This window comes from Anser cygnoides, chromosome 3 (genome assembly GCF_040182565.1).
Source record: "Anser cygnoides isolate HZ-2024a breed goose chromosome 3, Taihu_goose_T2T_genome, whole genome shotgun sequence".
Classification (NCBI taxonomy): domain Eukaryota; kingdom Metazoa; phylum Chordata; class Aves; order Anseriformes; family Anatidae; genus Anser; species Anser cygnoides.
Window position 1 is genome coordinate 18,336,985 of NC_089875.1, and position 20,947 is coordinate 18,357,931.

General features: G+C 39.7%; 1 protein-coding gene across 7 annotated transcripts in view; it reads right to left on the minus strand.

Moving 5' to 3' along the window:
• Positions 1-20,947, minus strand: part of ALK (ALK receptor tyrosine kinase) — a 305,041-nt gene that overhangs the window by 215,347 nt on the left and 68,747 nt on the right. For all 7 annotated transcript variants that reach the window (XR_010830090.1, XR_010830091.1, XR_010830089.1 and 4 more), the window contains exon 2: positions 8,863-8,982. Coding sequence is in view for 4 of the 7 variants with exons in the window: in XM_066993583.1 (XP_066849684.1) it covers positions 8,863-8,982 (120 nt within the window). In the remaining 3 variants the exon portion in view is untranslated. The remainder of the gene's footprint in view (positions 1-8,862; positions 8,983-20,947) is intronic.

Here is a 20,947-nt window from a genome sequence, read left to right on the forward strand (position 1 = left end):
AGAAATGCTATCTGATGCAACACAGTAAAAGGCAATACAAACATAAACCAGTCTTCCAAGCCTAATGTGAGTTAACTTCCTATCCCCAGGCTTTCCATCTTTTACTACATCCTTCACAGTGTAATATACTTTATACAAAAAAGCATTATATGTAATATATATGTATATATTTTATATATTTTTTTCTCCTGACAAACTGTAGTTGGTGTGGTAGGTGCTGCAAGACCATATAAACCATATCTGCAAGTACAGAACCATCACAATATTTGAGTTAATTCCACAAATCACCTTTCATTTTTTATGCCTCTGCCTAAGAAAGGTCTTTCAGATTCCTTTTCGACTTTTGTCATAACATGTTTAAATGCAAAACCCAATGTATTTTCTTCTTGCCCAGCTAAGCATACAACATAGTCATTTGCCTTTAGAAGACGAATAAAAGCCACTCTGCCCATTTTTGAAAAACAGCAAACTCTGCAGGAAAGATAATTAAATATGTTAAACACAACCTCTTCTGATTATTCTTTAAACCTACTACCAATACAAATTTACTAGATACAGAGCTTTAAGACTTGAACAGTGTAGCTAGACAGTCAAGTGTTTTTTGTTTATTTCTATTAAAGAGATATCACAAAGATTTATATCCTGTGTATGCACAGCTACACTGACATTATAGATCCTAGAAGCTCTACAAGAATTTAAATTTAAGCAAATTGCAAAGATTTTTTTTAATATACTATGAAACAGCAAACCCTTGTCCAAGAATCTCTTGTATTTCCATCCAAAGGACACTAAAGAAACAGGATGGTTTAATTTATTAAAGTCTATTTTATCATAATTACACTTCTAAAGAGGAAACAAAACATGATGCTTCTAATCAAATCAAGGTAAACACCTGTTTAAGAAAGATTGTAGACATAAATAATTTAATTTTCTGGTATTTAAAAGTGTATAGGATACCAACCATAGACTGAAAAGAAAATTAAGCTACTATCTGACTGAAAAGCCAGTGGAATCTGTGTATGTCTGATGATGTGAAGTGTCTTGTGAATGCTTCAATTTATTTATTTTAATCAAAGTAGTCATCAGCAATAATTTATGCACAAGCAACTAAAATATCTGGCAACATCTGTTTTAATTAAACTGATCAGAATTTTCCAATAAAATAGTGACTTAACACAGTAGTATAAGCAATACCCCAAAACACAGTAATCTGCAAAAAATATCCTTTATATTGCTTCAGGTCAGATTATGGATCATTCACTCTTTGGATCATTTTAGATACTTTCTGTAAGCATGCCTCACAGAATCATGCTTTGTTTAGAATAAAAATAATTTTACAGAGATGTAAACTGCCGGTTCTTTTTAAGAAACTGTCCTTTCTTCACCTGACCAATAACAAACTAGGCTTATTTATTTTAAACCAAAGCCTCCATTCAACCACAAAAAATCTTACCAGCAGGTACTTTCCTCTTAGAATGCTCTTTTGTTGTTCTACCTTTGTCTGTATTAAAAGGGTCCTTTTCACCCCTGGTCTTCTGGCTTTCACAAATCACTCCTTTTTGTTACTCTTAGCTGAACACCCTTTTGAAATGGCTTGGTTGCTTTCTTACGTCACTAAAATAGACAAGGGAGAGAGCAGAGGTTCTCTGTTCCCCAAAGAACCAGCTCAGAGATGTGAATCCTAAGTGGCAAGTGATCAGCTTGAATATGACTAATTTGTACTACCCCTACAGATACAAGCGCACAATGTAGAGGTCACTTACACTGATCAAAATAGGAACAGAATCTTCCTCAAGAATACACCTGCTGCAGTAGCAACAACCACAGAAGCGGTGTGGAAACAGGTAAAATATTTTTGCACAGAATTTCAATTTTTATACAAATATTGTCAGATACTTCTTGTATAAGGAGATAAAATTTAAATTGTATAGTAGAGATGTGCTCTGCTGAGTGAGCTTTGAGCTCTCCATCAGTACGCACTAACCTCTGTTATACTCCTGCTATGAAGCCTTTAAGCTTTTAATTTATGACAGGGAAATGACAAATTGATTTTCCAGTTATTAATCCCAGGGACAAAGCCAGTTCCTACAGCCTTTCCCCATTCCCTCCGAGTAGAAAAGAGCAAAAGGCATTTCATCTAAGGGTTTCAATTTCCTTATCAAGATATTTCTATCCACTGATACAGAGCTACACGTGTGGGGTGATGCAGGGATGCCTGCAGTGGTATTTCTCCCAGAAAATAGAGCGTGAACAGGAGACGTTGTGCTCTCTGGCTTTCAGTTCAGCAACCTGTTGAAAAGTTAGGAGGAACTTGTGGAAAAAGGCACAACAAATAGACAGGGCCCTTGGAAGTGAGCACTGCCCCACTGGCACATAGAAGTGGTGAAACCACGCACTGCCATTTTGTGAACCCATGGTCTAAGGAGGGTGCCATGGCCTCTGCTAAACCCCAGTGTGGTGTGATGGCTTGGCTTAGCATACCGCTAGGCCCACACCTAGGGGGAGCTATAAGAAAGATATAAAACTACTGCTGTGTCTAAAGTGGGACAACAAAGATGGTGACGGGTCTAGACAGCAAGGCATGTGAGGAGCAGCTGAGGTCACTTGGTTTGTTCAGCCTAGAGAAGAGGGGACTGAGGGGAGACCACATCATGGTCTACAGCTTCCTCATGAGGGGGAGCAGAGGGGAAGCTAGATGTTAGGAAAAGGTTCTTCACTGAGAAGGTGGTCGGGCACTGGGACAGGCTCCCCAGGGAAGTGGTCGTGGCACCAAGCCTGCTGGAGTTCAAGAAGCCTTTGAACAATGCTCTCAGACATATGGTCTGATTTTGGGGTCATCATCCTATGTGGAGTCTGAAGGTGGACTCATTGCTCTCTGTGGGTCCCTTCTGACTCGGGATATTCTGTGATTATACAGCTGGGATGCATCCTTCAGGCTAACTGGGAGGACCAGAGGTGTCCTAGTAGGGCTAAGTGAAGGCAGTCCCCAGCGTCTCCCCCCATTTCCCTGAGCTCCCCACCCCCTTCCAGGCAGCACATCAACCCTGTCTCTGCTGCACAGGCCCCTTCCCCACCTCCTCTCACCTCAGAGGCTTCCCTGCCCCTCTGCCTCCTGCTCGCTGGTGTGGGAAATCCCATCAACAACAGGGCAGAGGCCCAGGAGGCCGCCCAGCCGTGGCCTGGCAGCACGAACAGTCATTGTGCAGCCTCACGGCCCTGGCAGGAGGCCAGGCTGGTGACCACCGATGGGTGCCTGCAGGTGCCCGTCCACGAGCGCTGCGTGCAGGGAAGGCTCCAGCCCGATGGGTCCGCACGCAGCACAGCGGGCTTGCTTTCAGTGCGGAGCATCGCAGGAGTGCGTCCTGGCAGGCTTCAACAGCACAGCTTATCCGCACTGAAAGTAAAACGCCGAGGTTTCCCTCGGGAGGTGCTATTGAAATTAAGATTGTATTCTGAAAAAAATAAAATTTTGTTGGAGCATTGCCCAGCAGGACACACAATGTCACTTGCTCTGCAGAGACATGGCATCGACTGCCGGGAAGAGAGCTCAAGATCCCGACGCTCGGGCGTCCGAGCCAAGCATGGAACGTGCTACTTCCCTCCCTAGGGAACTCAGTGCTCTCCTACTGCCAGAAGCTTTTAAATTAATCCCCCGAGGGGAGCGAAGCAACAGCTGGATGGGCCACATCTTAGAGAAAATTACAATAATGCAAAGATTTATTTATTAGTTAAGTCAATCTTTAAAATGACAACATACATTTTATATCCACCTGGGCCCTTACTGCACACCAGGGACTGAATCACCAAAATCTTTGACAGCTGCTTTGTTTGGTGGAAATCGAGCTACAAAAAAAAAGCCAGGACTCCTTTATCAATCAATTACAAGCACAGTCTTTTGAGACAGCTACAGAAAGAAGAGCGAGGAGGGGGTATGTGTAGCACAACCAGCAACAGCTCTGATTTTCATTCCTCCCACTGTGAAAAGTGACAGAGCTCATCTTCCACACAAGAAATACTTGTCCAGCACGTCTCCCAAGCATGCAGCAAAAACAATAGATGTAAATGCATTTCTAATGCCCATTCTGACCGAAAGATTGAAGTACTGTCTAACACTGATAGTTAGAAAACATGCCCCAGTTGGCACAAAACAGCAGTTGGATGGAGTGTCATATTTTGACAATTCATACAAGGGATCTCTTGCATGAAGTTTGAAAGATCTCTAGAGAAAATAAATATTTGACACACAGGAAGAAAAGACATTTGTTGTCTTGCTGTGTATTACTCTATTACTGAAAAAATATTGAGCTGTCATTGCATATTATCTGTGAATGAAAAGAGGATATAAGGAAAAGAATAACTTGAAAGAAAGTAAATTTTTCTCCCTAGTAAATTTTATTTTCCCTTCTTGCATAGCACAGCCTTCAGCTTAGTTAGGCAGAAACTGCTTTTCCTGTGATTTTCCTCCCCGCGGACTTCAGTGCCATTACACATGGTAAAAACACCATCTAATTGTTAAACAAGAATTTGTGTGCATGTATATGGGGTCGCAGCATCTGCTATTTTATATGAAGCAATTCCATTAATTTAGTGTAACCATTGTTGATCGAAGTCTTGCTCTGTTATATTTATAACACTATTTCCAAAACAGTGTTAGAATACTTTTAAGATTGCAAAATGCTTTCTTTGAAAGTTCGGGTATGTTTGAATTAAGGTGGTACTTCACTTTTACACTACCTTTAATAACAAAGCATTGATTTATTTTTCCTTTGAGACAAAGTATTACTCTGCTCATTCCTCTCCTGACTTTATCTCACCTTCCAAGCTGGAACTTGTTGTAACTATTAGTTCATATCTATGCTTCTCACTGTGCCGTGCAGAGTCAAGTATCATGATAGATTTATCATTCTGAAAATGTCCATATTAGTTTGATTTATTGTAGATGTATAAAACAAGTAGTCATGGGAACATAACTGTAGCACAAACTCATCTAGCTGCTGCCCTCTTTTGTTTGACAATCAGACTCACTGAGTTTCCTGTCAGCAGTGTTTAACTGGTATTCAACTCACGTGAATGAAACAGCGTTTTGAATGCATGCTTATGAATACTTGTTCAGCAAGGGCACTCAGCCTACCAGAGAAAAAAAAATAATCATCTGATACCTCACGGAGCCGCAGCCATGTCACTGAGCATCATATACGCAATGAGAATGACCCCAAATTATACCACAGTAAAATTAGTCTGATACATTTTTGGTGTTTTTTTTTTTTGTTGTTTGTTTGTTTGTTTGTTTTAGCAAACCCCATTCAGGAAATCATGATCTCTTCACAGACAAGATTCTATTAGAAAATGTAAAATAAAGAAAAAAGGCAAAAAATGAAAAAACAAAAAATGTCAGATCAGTTTGCTGAAGTCATAGAGCTGAGTGAAATTATTAATAAGTTATTAACAGAGCCATCCTTTGGATTATGCTTTTAGTACCTATTAAATTAAAGCTGTGAATAATTATGCACTCTTGAAGGTATGTGCTCCTCCTCTGCTGAACTCCCCTTTTTAAGCACACTAGTAATTTGATAGCTGAATCTCCACTTTTCCCCTGAGTTTTATTCCCAGTTGCCTTAGGAATCCAAAACATCACTTTATTACCTTTAGTTCCTAAATTTCTGGGGAAAAATATCTGTAAACGAGATTGCAAGTCTGACACGGCCCAAGAGAGGTATTCCTGTCTTTTGTACAAAGCTGGTACAGAATGGACGAGAAGTTCAGCTGCTACTGGGGGACCTGGTAAAGACACACTCAGACAGCACAACTGTGTAAGAAGAGTTGAAAAGTAAAAGCTGTCTCCAGCTTTCCAAAAAGGAAATGGCTGTGTTTATGCCTGTTATTCTCAGAAAACGTGTTCTTTCAAAACAGAATTTGGATGGGATTAACTGCATTTGATTTTTTTCCAGTTGGTAGCACTTTCTGCATTTGCCACCATACTCTGCCAGAATCATGCTCAAGGTTTGTTGTTGTTGACTGCCTGGGGGCATGTAGAGGATGGGGAAGAGAAAGGTTTACTAATGACATGAACGCTTCCAAGCCTTAAGGGGTGCCTGTTGTCTGGAACCCCTGTTATAGAAGTTTAATCGTTTTTATGCAGGGGACGATTTTTTATACAATACCTGTACAGAAGAGAAAATTAATATTCAGCCAACCAGGACAAGAAATAAAATACATGGCTGGGTGCAGTTAATCATGTAAGCCTCAGGACAGGGTTCCATCAGTGCTGCAAGTGCTACTATGCTGCAATAAGTCCACACAGCAGAATGCATTTAAAGTTTGTTCTAGCTAAACAGTGTATCTCAAAAAGAACAACAACAATAAAATAAAATAAATAAAATAAAATAAAATAAAATAAAATAAATAAAATAAAATAAAATAAAATAAAATAACAGTGATTTAAAGACTCCTCCTACCCTGCGGGTTAATTTCCCAGGTAATTTTGACTTTGTGTGTTTCTTTAAGTCTGTTTTCTGCAAGGCAGGAGGATGATGCACCTCTGAGATGTTAGATGATTAATCAGTGCTTGGATAGAGACAAATATAGACACTCAAGACAAGATAGAAAGAAGCATTGTAAAAGCTTCACTCTCAAAGCATCCTGTTGTGCCAGTGATTATCTTTTGGGATTGCTGCATATAGTTTCAAAGACAACATCAAGCATTGTTCCTGTCAGAACTGGTGTGGCTGTCCATCAGAATGTTTAATTCTGAGTGAAGGAAGAGAGAACTTAGTTTGACAGAGAAAGAGGGACCCTGCATTTCAATTTACGCAGCCTTTCAATCAAAAAAAAAATATATCCAATAGTGGAATATGAGAAAAAGGTAATTAGACAACTTATATTTTCCCACTCCAGCAATGTCAGTCAGTTAATTAGATGGGTCCCATCGGATTATGAGGGTGTTTTAATAGATGTTTTACTGAGCACTCACTTTATAATCTCAGTCATGCCGGGTAAAGCTTCTGGTAGAACTGGAAAACACTCTAGTAGTAAAATACTGTTGGGTTTTATTTCTGCTGATGATTTATTGTGTGATTTTGGATTAACTGCTTAATCAGTAGGCAGAGGTGGTCCTGAGACAAGGTTACTAGTGTAGAAGTTGGATAGTCTAACTTTGACTCCTGCATTGCTCTGCTGAATCCCTGTGTGACCTTCAGTGAGCTTCTTGGCCAATAATCAGCTGCTGAAAGGCACTATTTACATCCCTGTCATGCACATCGCAGTTCTGGAAAGAAATCTAGATCCCTGGAAAATTTCTAAGAAACATTCAGGTGCCTAAAAGCTTTAGGTGTGCAGAGGAATAGGGAGAAGTTTTAAGAATTGCTCTTTTAGGCTTGAACAATGCCTACATGCTCCATTCAACATACACATAACAATCCTCCACATATTGTGTATCTGAAGTGGCAGGGAAGTATAGCAATGCCATGTGGTGTTCTGGTCTGAAAACTTTGACAGCTACTGCTATCCCTTTAATTTAGAGGAGGCTCTGCCAACTTTTGGAAACCTTAAGGTGCAAAGCTAGCAAAAAACATGACTCCTACCCCTCTTCCAGATTCCCCACTAGTTTCAAGGTGCACATCCTGAATTACACCTTCTGAAGGAGAAAACAGCTTAGAATTGGAAACTGGTATTTTTTATAGTAAGAAGCATACTAGTTAAGGTTTTGGGGACCTCTTAAAAATAGAACACAAAGCAGAGGAATATGTTCATCCAATTTTGAAGCACTGATTAAAGATCGCATTTTGTGTAACACATCATTAAATTCCTGCCTTTCCTTCCAAAACAGATGATTGGAATGTGGTAGAATTTGGTCCCATGCAGCCAGCTGAAATCATAATAAATCATTTTTGCTTAGATGCAGTACATTTATCTCCATGTGGTGCTATCAGACGGAATTGATGCTTTTAGATTTAAGAACAAAGTCTTCCCTTAGAATGGTATTACTGAGAATCTAAAAGAGTTTAGGAAGAAGTAATAAAGGATAAATTAAAAATCATCCTTGCAACTTCTAAGAAAGCCAAGCAAGAGAAAAAGATTGGACTACTGTCCCTTCCAAAATGAAAATCATGCGTCCTCATCGTTCAAGCAGATACAACAGCTAGGAGCAGATATTTTATGCCAGGGGAAAGAATATATATTGCACACATAAAAGGCTGCAACATAAATTTGAAGAAATATGGACCTCCTTCATGTAGGTAGGTCAAACTTTTCCCTCAAGCAGATAATTACAGGCTTGGGGTGAGTAAATCTTATTAGCCTCTCAGTACCTTAACTCTTCTCATAGAGACTGGTAATAGGCATATAGTAGACATGTACTACTTCAGTGCTGAATGTGCCTGTGGTTTGCCAGGAAATAGGTCATACCAAAGAAAAGATGAAAACAGATTCCCTGATTTTGGAAAAGATGGAAGTTGTGAAAGGAGATGCCAAGGAAAACTGAATTTGCTACGCAGCTCCTCATTTGAAATCACTTGATTCAAAGATACCACCCAAATATTTGAGTGGTATCGGTTTGGACCTGTTTTTTTTTTGAAGGAGCAGGGTAGGCTGGGGCAACCCAGGTCATCAGAAACCTCTGTGAGGATGGCAACAGGCCAAGTCCAGCTCTTCGGAAATGGTGTTCCTGGGCCCATAAGCAGGATCGTGGAAGGCTCCAGGGGAAGCTGATAAGGGACAGTAAGGCTTATTAGTGCCCTCAGGGGCTGACAGTATGGATATTGTATCACAGATTGTTTGAGTTTGATTGGTTTGCTCCACAATTATATGAATATCCTTAAGCAGTTAGTTACAGCCTCTTGAGGAAAATATATAAATGCGACTTACTGTGTCGTCCTCTATGGGAGAAGAAAGGAGATGTATCTCTCATGACCCAGGTCAAGTTCCAAGCAGAGAGACCAGGGGGAAGATGAGGGCTGTTTGTTGGGACATCCAAAGTGCTCAGACCTTTCATTAAAAAAAAAAATAAAAAGAAAAAGAAAAAAAGAAATACAAACATTATGTATGGCATTGTTACTTGTATGCTACACAATAAGTGCAAATATCAGCTTTATATATTATATACACTGAGTGCTGATATTAAACTATTTCTTGGTCATTTTTTACTACCAGGTATGTCTGTGTTCAGGGAAACAGGAGATAAATTGCTTTACATAACAGAATTATCATCACTTAGAAAAATTGTCAAGTTTAGTCCCACACAGATTCTAAGTTCTCATTGACCTTTCCTTCAATTTATTTATTCTTAAAGTCTTGTTAGCATTCAGACATCCTGTACATGGAAGAAGCAAAAGTACACAGCTCCTGTTCAACAACCCTATGCATCTAAGAGATGTGTTTGGGGATCAGAATACTACACTGACCCAGAACATGAAAGTATCTGTACAAAACTGCACTAACTGTGCAAGACTACAGTGATCTTAGAGATGCAAAGAGAATCTGAAGTAACATGCCAGGTCAATGAGCAGAATAATATAGGCTTTGAAAGCACAGATTTTCCCTGTGAATGTTTAAGGTGTGGGTTTGTTGTTTTTTTTCTTTCTTTCCTGATGATAACAGGATCTTGAGTATCCTCCTCTCATTTTTTGAACTCTTCAGGAGAAAGGAAGGATTTAACTTTGTAGAAATACAGACAGGCAAAACTTGTGTTTGGGAAATTTGATGCAACAAAACAAACCTCTGGCTTGCTGATATGTTCTGATTTCTCAGAGAAGCCATAACGAAATTGTTGTTCAAAAAGAAAAAATAACAAATACATTTTTGATCTATTAAATCTTTTGTCAAGTAAGAACAATACAGATGCTGGCTTGAATTACTTTAGTTTAGATGCAATGCTAAGCTTTGCTAAAATACCAGAAAAAAAAATATGGCGATACCTCCCAATAAAAGTTTGGTTAAATTTTCTGTAACAAAAGGAATTAACTTAGAGTGATAATTAATTCGGTGTCAAATAATTGTCCTCCTGAATGGGTAAATAATAATGGATAATAACAGAAATATTTTAGGGGATAATAGTAAGCAAGGTAAATGGCTAAAGCCGTGGTAAAAACATTGCTTTGATTCTGCTAAAGCTCTGCCACTTCCCTGTTTCACATAAGAAAAACTTGAAAATTTCGGGGGGACTTGTCAGAAGCTTAAGTACCAAGTGTTAGTTGAGCCCTACCTCATTCTCAGTGTATTCTTATTCTTAGCAGTCCTGTAACTGAGTAATGGTAACAAAAACAAAAGAAAAATAACTATTTTTACATAAGAACTGTAACTCCTTCTCATTGCTTAAAGCAATAATCTTCAAGATAAGAATGGACACTGTGCTGTTTTGTAAGCCATTCCAAAAAATTAATAACCCTAATGGCTCAATTAAATCTGGTCTCTATGCTAAGTTACAGTACAATCATAGAATTAGAGAATCATTTAGGGTGGAAAAGACCTCTAAGATCATCAAGTCCAACCATTAACCTAGCAAAATGATCCTTTTGTCCCTACTAGTATGCTTTCTAGCCACAGAAAGAGAGTTCAGACTTGTAAGGGAGTCTTTGTGCCCCCAAACTTAGGGTATGGACATCAAAATTAGGGTTTGGACCTAAAAATAGGGCTTTGGACTTTACAGTTTTGGGGGCTGGATCTTAAAACAATGTTCTGATCCCTAAGAATGGGTGTTTGAACCCTAAAAAGAGGCTTTTGGCCCTAAAATTGAGGTCATAGCCCCTAGAATGGGGTTTAAGGCACTAAAAAAGAGGATTTGTCCTCTCAATTAAGGTTTTAGAACACCAAAATGAGGATTTGTTCCCTAAAATGAAACTGTGGGCCCTAAAAATTTGACCTGAGTCTGAAAACTTAGGGTGTGGTGATAAAAAGGTGGTTTTGGATCCCAAACGTAGGCTCAGGATCGTGAAAATTACGGCTTAGAGTCTAATTACAAAGTTTCAGTTTATAAAAAGGAGCATTTAGTCCCTATTAATATGTTTTCTAGCCACACAAAAATAAAGAGGGTTTAGAGCCTTAAGAGACTGTTTGTGCCCTAAAAATGATTATTTGAATCTTAAAATGAGGGTCTGAACCCTAGAATGAGGCTTTGGACCCTGGGAATGATTCTTTGAACCCAAAACTAAGGTTCTGGGCCCTAGGAAAAAAAAAAAAAGAAAAATGTTAGGAACCTGAAATTGAGACATTGGCCACAAAAAAAGAATGTTTCAGAACCCAGAAAAGGGGTCTCTGGACACCAACATGTGTCTTTGGACCCTAGAATGATTCCTTCTACCCAAAACTGAGCCTTTGGGTCCCAAAATGAAGGCTCTGGGTACTAAAACAAAGGCTTTGGGCCTGCAAAAAAACTGATTGGGGACTGGATCCTAAAATGATGCTTTGATCCCTCAAAGTGGGTTCTTGGATCCTAAAAGGAGGCTTTGGGCCCTAAAATTCAGGCCTTGTCTCCTAGAATAAGGGTTTTGGAAATAGAAAAGGTGTTGTTTTTTTTTTCTCTCAAATAAGGCACTGTACCCTAAAAAGGCACCTTTGTACCTTAAAATGAAGCTGCAGGACCTAAAAATAAAGCATTGTGCCCTAAAAATGACAGCCTGGGCCCCAAAACTGAGGGTGTAAGCATAAAAAGAAAGATTTGGATCTAGAACGGAGTTGCAGGGCCCTGAAAATATCCCCTGTTATTGTCTGGAGTTTAGCAGAAAAAAAGACGAGGCCAGTCATTTATGAGGGCAGATATAAACCTAGTGTACTGCCTTCAACTGTGAATAACAAAGCAATAGCAACTATGGTATAACCTTTATAGTGGATTTTCCTTCTTAACATGAAGACGTAGTTGACGCATCTTTCAGTAGCTCATGATATAGCTTGATGTGGCAAATAATGTTAGGTTCCATTACAATAGATACAGATGCTGCTAAAACAGATTTTTTCCTACAAATGTGCTTCACTTTGATGCTAGTATAAAATAATATTTTAAAAAAATAATAGTAAAAATTGAGCTCCCGTAATAAACTAGTTTTAATATCAGTGGACATAATAAGTGTGTTCGTCTTGATGTGAGATGTCTAATGAGTAACAATATCCCTGTAATATAACATCTCCATCCAGTAACACTCCAAAACAAGGAAAGATTTACAACCTTAACACAGGTCACACATCTAACACAAACAAGAACTCTGGGGCCTCCTTACCCCTGCAAGACCCAAATGAATGTAGATGTCATGCATTTAGCATTGGTGGGGAAGCCTTGGGATCTGAATCCTGTGAGGACACAAACCTGAAAACCTACCTGTTCCCCATGGAAAAATAATCTGAGAGAACGTTACACAGATGCATTCTTCTCTTTAACGCTGCAACCATGGAACTCAAAATTAAATCATTGCTTGTATCCTGACCACCCTTACTTAGGAATCAGTAACTCAATGATCAGCTGCAATACCATAGATTCCCTGGCACTCCTCACTTGCAGAAATATGCCTCTGACAACTCTAATGCAATACATATCTCATTCCTCAGAAATCATGCCAGCCTTCAGCCTCATCTAAGTGGATGTGTTCCCTCTGTCACCACTACATACAGTAAACTGAGATAAAAAAAATAAAGTTGAACGTCTGAGCAGAGAAGACAAGGCAGTCCAGGCACCTGAACCTCCCCTCTATCAGCAGCAAGAGCTGCAGAAGAGATAACATCAAAAATTGGAACTCTCTCTCTCTCTCACTCTCCCCCTCCCTCTCAGAATAGAGTTACTGCAATTCATTTTAACCTAATAACTCATTTTTTTCTCGTATTCCTTAGGATTAATTTTGTAACTTCATCTCAAATGATTTGCTTGGGCTATTGGTCTGAACTTGAAGACAAGAAGATTGTATCAGAAGTTATGAATCTTTCCCAATTAAGTTATCTTCAGAGAAAGATGCTGGGTAAAAGGTTTTTTGTAGCCAAGAGGCTACTCTTCACAGTGAGGAATGATTAGATTTCAGAGTGAGCTGTAGGTTAGGAATAGGAGAGACCTTTCCTCTTCCACCTCCAGGGTATTTTATGACCAGAAAGGTAATTACAGAAGACCTGCATATCAGCTAAACAAATGCTTCTTGTGCAGCAATGGTAATGTAAACATAGAGTACACTGGAGCCATTCCACAAGATAATTTTTCCCCCTCTCTGAAACAATTAATATTGAAAACAATAAGCACTAAGAAATTTTATTCTCTTTCTTTTTAAATATACTAACCTCCCATTATGGTTGTCTGTACCATGGTGCTCTATCACTTGTCAACAGTAACCCTAACCTTTTAAAAAAATTAATGGATTACCAACTAGAAGCTGACAGCTTTGTTTTTAGTAGCCAGACATTTGGTGAGGTATAACAGAAGTTTTTTTGATATTCCTGCCCTAAAGGAATATCCAGGGCCAAAACCTGACCCAAGGTACTCAATCACAGCTAGAAACATGCACCTGAAGAAAACATTTGACATTTCTGTTTTTAAACTCGTGCAAAGGAATTTCCCTAGGGGATGTGAAATTCATTCAGCTCACCAAGATTTTGGTTTAAAAATAAATAAATAAATGTTTCATATGTAGGGAAGTCAATCCTCAAGGCCACAAATTCATTAAATAAAATATTTATGTATTATTTTAATGAAAAATACCTCTTTAATAGAATAAGCCTGCATGTTCAAATAAAAATGGAAAAAAAAAAAAATGAAAAGCTTTCTACCTTGGTCATTTTAAAACAAACTGGATTTCTCCCTTTTTCTCCTTTTCTGGAAGAAGGAATGAGTATCCCCAGCCATTAACATACGGAGTTTTCTAAAGTTCTGTGTAGTGTAGAACGTAACAGAATTTTTATTGAAACATCCATGCTATTTTTAACTAAAAACAACAACTTCAGGATATTACTCCCTTTTGATATTGCTTCATTACCCTGTAGATAAGCTTTCTCACTGTGCTGAGCTGTATTATTCCCAGTTTCTCAGAGCTAGACCTCACCAAAGATGCATCCTAGCAGCAAAATAGGAAAGAAAGCTTCTTCCAAGAAAAATACTAAAAATATATTGAGAATCAATGCAGGCAACCCAATATCTTCATGCTTGGGGGACGCATATCTACCTTTGTATATAGATTGGCAGGGAGATAAGGTTCTTATTACTATTCTGTAAGATAGTGGTGAATCTGGGGTGACAAACGTGCATTTACCTGTCATCTAGATTTCACAGTTGCAACAGATATGAAGGTTAATAACTGAGATCAAACTGTATTTTCAGTGACATCTATATCTGGAAGAATATCTCAAAATCATTCCCATTTGTTTGCATGGAAATCAGAAATCAACCTTAGAAGTATTTGTGGCTCCTGTTTGTAACAGCAATCACTAAAATATTTCCTAGCAAATTACATGCTTAGAAACAGCTTTCATTAAGATCTGCATTTTCTAGTCTTTGGGAAAGTCTGACATTTCAAGAAAAGACCAGCAGGATTTTCAGGACTGCCTCTGTAATAGCTGTGAGTGTACACCCCGGCGAACCTTGCTAAAGGATTTCCGAGCTCCTGGCTCCACAAAAGTTCCTAGTTTCAGATTTTATGGGGAAAGGGATGCAACTGGGGAAAAAAGATTGCCTGAAAATTCCCTGTAAACTTAGAAAATCAAAACTAATCCTCATGATCACACCCACAGTGTTCATACAGCCTCCCTTCTTCCCATCTGCAAACACAGTCATCATGAATTCTGTGAGAACACTTCATTATATCAAGGTGAACAAGCAACACCAAAGCCAGCACCCAAATTAACACTTTGTGAATGATCCATAGACTCAACTATGCTCATACAACCTACTGTCTAAATGTCACTCAAGCAAAAGTCAAAATCTGTTTACAGTTAAGGCAGAGAACCAGGCAAAGGGCAGCCGCTTTCCTCACAGTTTCTTGTTCTGAATAGCTGGCGAGCTTTACTATGCTAACGGATGGATGGCTTCCAGGGTTTATTTTTACAAACCTTTTCTAAAGTAAGAAAATGTTCACTTGACAGTCTGTCAAGTTTATCTTTTTCAGACGGAAAATATATTTAATAATGCATTATGTTACAATGATTTTATGTCAGCTTGAAAGCCTGATGAATACAAATAAACGGTAGTATATGTGTCACCAAACATGTACCCAAATGCCGTGAAGAAATTTGCATTTAGTGGGCTGTAGCAGATCTGCAGGGATAGGGAATTCAGTTAGACACACTGCATGAGGCATACAAGTGATCAACAATACTGACAGGCAGATGCTTGATCAGTACATTTGGGAATAGCATATATTTCCTGTACATGAAGCATATGTTAGTAATAAAACTGTATTTAACTCAACAACTGTGAACTGTGTTGTCATTCTGGCCCTGACTACTTTTTTTTTTTTTTTTTTGTCTTTTTAAGGCTTATTTAAAATTTTCCATTAACTCCCTTCTGTTAGAAATGTGTTTGGTTTTTTTTTTTTCCTTTTCACGGGAAATACTAACTTTTGATAGAAGAAACTAATGTCTCAAAAGTGACTAACTGAATCAGAAATCAGGTGCACCATGACCTCCTTCTTTTCTACCAGCTAGACACTCCCTCCAACAACTACATCCCATGGACATTTATTGATGCAAGGAGAGTCTGTGCTAAGTCTAGATATGGTTGGATCAGCAGATCTTGGATGGAAGAAGAGGAGCATGAAGTACCCAAAATAGAATTCCTTAAAGACATGTGACAGGGAAATATTAAAGAAGTATCATGTATTGTTGCTCATTACACGGAAAAACTAATTTTCCTGGTACAAATGTAGGTGAAAATAACAATGTTGTGTTTTTTGCAGATTTCTGTGAATTCTTAGCACTTCTATGTGTGTTGTGAAATCTAGAAATTTTTAAAATTCTACTAGAGGCATGACAAGAGCATCAAAAACAATTAAAATAACCAAGCTTATACTCGACCTAGCTCAACTAATATAGTTTAAAAATATACTGCCATCTAGAGTATATTACTGCATTTCAAATGCTCTGTAGCGGCTGAAGACCTACCCACTAAGACACCACAAGTGGGCACTGATAAAGTGTTCGGGGTTTCATTTACAAACCAGACTAGGAATGGCTTCAGGTTGTTACTCATCTGTGTGCGTACAAGAAACCTTTAAACAAACAAACAAACAAACAAACACACAACAATATGCTGATCTTTGCCTTAATAACCATTTACAACACAATTAAGCATCTCTGTGGGCAACCTAGGGGAAACAAAGAAGTGAAGCGTTGGTAATAAACTGCTCTCAGCTAGAGTTGGTCCCTGCAATGGCTGAGGCTCTGGGTGAACTTTTCCTGCCAGTCTAGCCTGCAGTTTTGATAAACAAAGGGGAAATGCCCTTTAACAGCAAAGCTCCATGTACAAACACATACTCTTAATTTTTGGACGCTTGCACATAATATCACTTCTAGATATTTTAGGATCACAAACGGAAAAGGAGCAGGGGATGGGGCACAGCTTTCTGGGACTGCACTACTTCAATACAGGGCAATGCTTGTCCTTATCTTTGTACTGATAACTGGTGTGCCTGAATTACTCACCAGGTATGCAGTGAAAACCAGAAGCCGTTATATCCATCTGTTTCGTGCAGCACAGAAAGACCTCCAGACACTGCAGGCATCAGGGAAGTGCAAGATTTAGTCTGTGGAATTGGTAACCTTTCTGCTGAAGTGCAAAGAAGTACTTCAGGTTGCAAATGTTCTGAATTTTTTCTGTACATGTAAAAATAAAGTGATCTTTCCACTGTTTGCTGGTGTATTTGTCCACTGTAGTTTATAAAAACCTCCAACAAATAATGAAAAGGCAGTGTTCATGTTTGGGCCATGTGTGTCAACATTAGAGATTTCCTCCATTAGTCCCTGCTGGATTGGCCCCTAGGACTCTACGTTACAGTGGTCCTAAACCAAGGAATTTAAGAGCAGTTTCTTACCTGATACCAGTATGATTCTCATCTTTCACAGCTGGAGTCTAGTTCCCTTGTACTCTCAGTGGCCATCTATCTGCACGTCTCATATTGCTCCCCTACATGCACTTTCCCTTATTCTGTACCCAATTAATGTAACCTCTAGAAAGTACAGTGGCCAGGCTTTCAAACAAACAAACAAGCAAACAACAACAATAAAAAACAGTAGTTGTCCTGACAGAGTTTTAATAATTCATTACACATACTGGCTTCACACCATATAGTGCCTTTACTTTTGATTTGTGCATGGCTACTTCCATATTCAACACATACATACAGCTAGAGTCATTTATCACTTAAGTAGTGGGATTAAGGAAAAAGAAAGAAAGCAAGCCAGAAAGAACCTCCTGCTCTACATACACTTGAAACCCTCTTTTGTACTACACTTAATGTGTACTACACCAGAATGCATACACAAACCTAGACCTCTAGGCAGTTATCACCTGAAGATGGCTGCAGATACCTCGATACTCAGTGGCCTGGAGTGCCTGCAAATTTTCATAAAAGCTCACACTTTTCTCAACATCTGTCTTTTGATTTGTGTCTCTCATTTTCAAGACAGGCATGCAATTCTCAATTTTTGTCTCTGTATTTCTTAAGTTCCACACAAAAATTCCTTGAACATTTAGATGCTGAGGGGATGATTATTTGAAGGTTTAGGTGCAGATCTGAACCTCTTTGGTCTGCAGGAGTCTGTTAACACTCAGAGCAGAGAGGCTACATGACTTGCTAAAGACTCCTTTGTTGATCAGGATGAAAATAGTGGTGGCTCACTTCTCCAACACTTTCATACCATGTAAGTACCTCTGGCTCTGGATGCATTTACAACAAAATTTAGTGAACATTTTTTATTTTCATATCTAGCAACAAAATGCCCCTCTTCCAGTTCTAATCCATCTACAATTACACATGGCCTGAGCATTTAAATCCCTGTCTTCCTCTGAACTATAACGTGGAGCTTGGTTGGGGGTGGAGGGGAAAAAATGTTAATTTCAAACAACAATTTCCCATCTGAAGGAAGGAGGAACTCTCTTCCTATTATTCCTAGTACAGACAAAAAAAATATATATATATAAAATATATATATATAGATATTCAGAAGGCCCCAGTTACACCTGAGTTAATTTGTGGAGGTGTGTTTATTTCTCTCCAGCTGATTTATTCAGGCTTCCCCAGAAATTCACATTGCCTGTATCACATACTACTGTTACATATACGCCTTTCTTTTGCAGTGTGCTGTGAGAAAAGCTTTTTGGACATGTGTACCATCCTTCTTCCTCAGAGAGCACGAGGGCACGAGATATTGTCCAAAACATTAATGCCTGCAACATCTGGCAAAATTCCACCCCAGAAGCAAGCCAACCTTTTTCCATTGCTTGGAACCATTAAATAATCACAGGTGCTAATGTTGGTCAATAAGTAATTGCTATATGGAAGAAAGCAACAGCAGTGGCATAAGTCACTTCTCACAGTGGCCTCTGTGAGAAGAATCCAGAGGTTGCCCCTTGTCAGATCAGAGCCAGCTCCAGCCGGCTCCAAAAGGGACCCACTGCTAGCCAGAGGCAAGCCAGTGAGTGACACTGGTCAGGCCTCTGGGAGAGCAGATTTAAGAAAGGGGAAAAATAAATCTTAAAAAAATGCTTCCCGTGGTGGAGCCCCTGCAGCCCACGGGTCCCACACGGAGCAGATCTCCACGCTGCAGCCCGTGGAGGAGCCCCCGGTGGAGCAGGTGGATGTGGCCTGGAGGAGGCTGCGGCCCATGGAGAGCCCCCGCAGGAGCAGGCCCCGGGCCGGAGCTGCAGCCCGTGGAGAGGAGCCCACGCAAGAGCAGGGGTCTGGGGGGAGCTGCCGCCCGTGGGGGACCCGTGCTGGAGCAGTTTGCTCCTGGGGGATGGACCCCGTGGTACGGAGCCGTGTGGGAGCAGTTCTTGAAGAGCTGCTGCCTGTGGGCAGCCCCCGCAGGCTCAGTTCAGAAGGACGGCATCCCGTGGGAGGGACCCCGCGTGGAGCAGGGGCAGAGAGGGACCGTGAAGGAGCGGCGAAGACGAAGTGTCACGGGCTGACCGCAGCCCCCATTCCCTATTCCCCTGTGCTGCCTGGGGGGAGGACATAGAAGAGGGTGGATGGGGAAGGGGGAGGCGTTTTTAGTTAGCTTTTAGTTTCTCACTGCTACAGTCTGACAGTGATAAGCAATAAATTATATTAATCTCCCTATGCTGAGTCTGCTTTGCCCATGACAGTAATTGGTGTGTTATCTCTCTGTCCTTATCTCAACCCTTTTCCATCATATTTTCTCTCCCTCTTCCTGTGTGGAGGGGCAGTGAGAGAGCAGTTATAGTGGACTTTAGCTGGCTAGCAGGGTACAACCACCACACTGTGAAGTCCTACCTGTCCTTATATTTGGCTTCTGCTATACACGGGATAATCCAAAAGAGGAGCTTTCTCTTTTCACTGTTTCATTTTCCTAGATACTGCTACAGCCTTCCTTATCTGTGGCAAAGCTGGTGAGAAAGGCTGGGCTGAAGAACTGGCCCTTAACTGAAACCTAAGGAGCTGTAAAATAGCTAGGAGTGGACATGAACCACATAGAAAAAAATAGACAAAACAGATTTTTTGCAGAATTAGGTACCTATTATGTGTAAGGGTACTAGGACAATCCAAACCATTGGATTAAATGACCTGCCCAAATTCACAATGCAAAGACTAGAAAAAATGCAAACTGGTAGCAAAGATTAGGAAAAAAAAAAAAACAATTCGCTGTTTCCCTCTTCCCAGAGGTCCCCACTTCTGATAGTCCAGTCCTGTCTCTGCCAAATGACTTTACTCTCTCTTGTGAAAATGAAATTCTGTGCATCTAGAACAAATCCAGTGTGTTGAAAGGGCTTTCATCTGCACAAAACCAAAACAAAATAGAATAATGACTAGGAACATCTAGAAAGATGGTAAGATATTTTATACAGATTTTTGTTTTTCATTTTTCCCGGAATATGTGGCTGTCTAAATCCTTTCCCGTAAAAAGTGAAACGCCTAGCTTCTTTTCCCCCTAGAACCTGCACTATTCAAAACAAATTTCCCAAAGTGATTACCAAAAGGCCTGTAAGAGAAATGATTACAAATGGCTGAGTTAACTGCACTGGACAGCCTCATCAGTCATCATAACGCAGTCTCAGCACAAGACTCATCAGGACAGGCAAGTTGTCATGACAGATGACACCTCTTTAAGAAGACTTCCTCCCGTGGCTTTTTCCCAAGAAAGTCCTCCTTGGGTAAGGTGCTTGCAAATAATGGTCCTTAAGCAATAATCAAGGAGGAATCATTGCCAGCTGTCTTCACTGAGCTGCTTCAGTGTTGGACTTTTTTTATTCTTTAAACTTTATTCTCTGAGTGTGGAATGTTTTATCTGCATGCATGTCTTGGAAATCACCGTACTTTCAGCAGTTGCTTTAAAAGTGATTTTAGAGCTGATGAGTGACAAATTAAGAGAGAGAAGGCCAGGAAAGGCTGAGACAGCACTGCTAGTCTCCTGTTACTTTTTTATTGCCACCCCCAAATGCTGTAAAACAATTTGCAATCTATGTATCTTTTCCCTCATCTAGAAAAGGAAGAGTGTACCTATCTGTCTGCTGTGGAAACTGATAAGTTGAATTTTTTGAGTTATACAGAACCTTCTGCAAGAAGCACCATAGTAATGCCTGTTATAAATAAAAGCCAACTAACTTATTGTTCCATAGATAATGTTTCATGAACTGGAACTTGAGAGACCTAATTCCATTCCCAGCTCTTCTTTTCTGCAATGGGATGTAAGAGAAATTGTGCAGTTTCTTTTTTTGCCATGTTGTTTTCTACTAGTAAAATAGAACTAACGATGCTCTGTGTTTGGGAATCCTTGGATAAAAAGCAGTAAATATCTTTATGAAGAAACTTCTAAG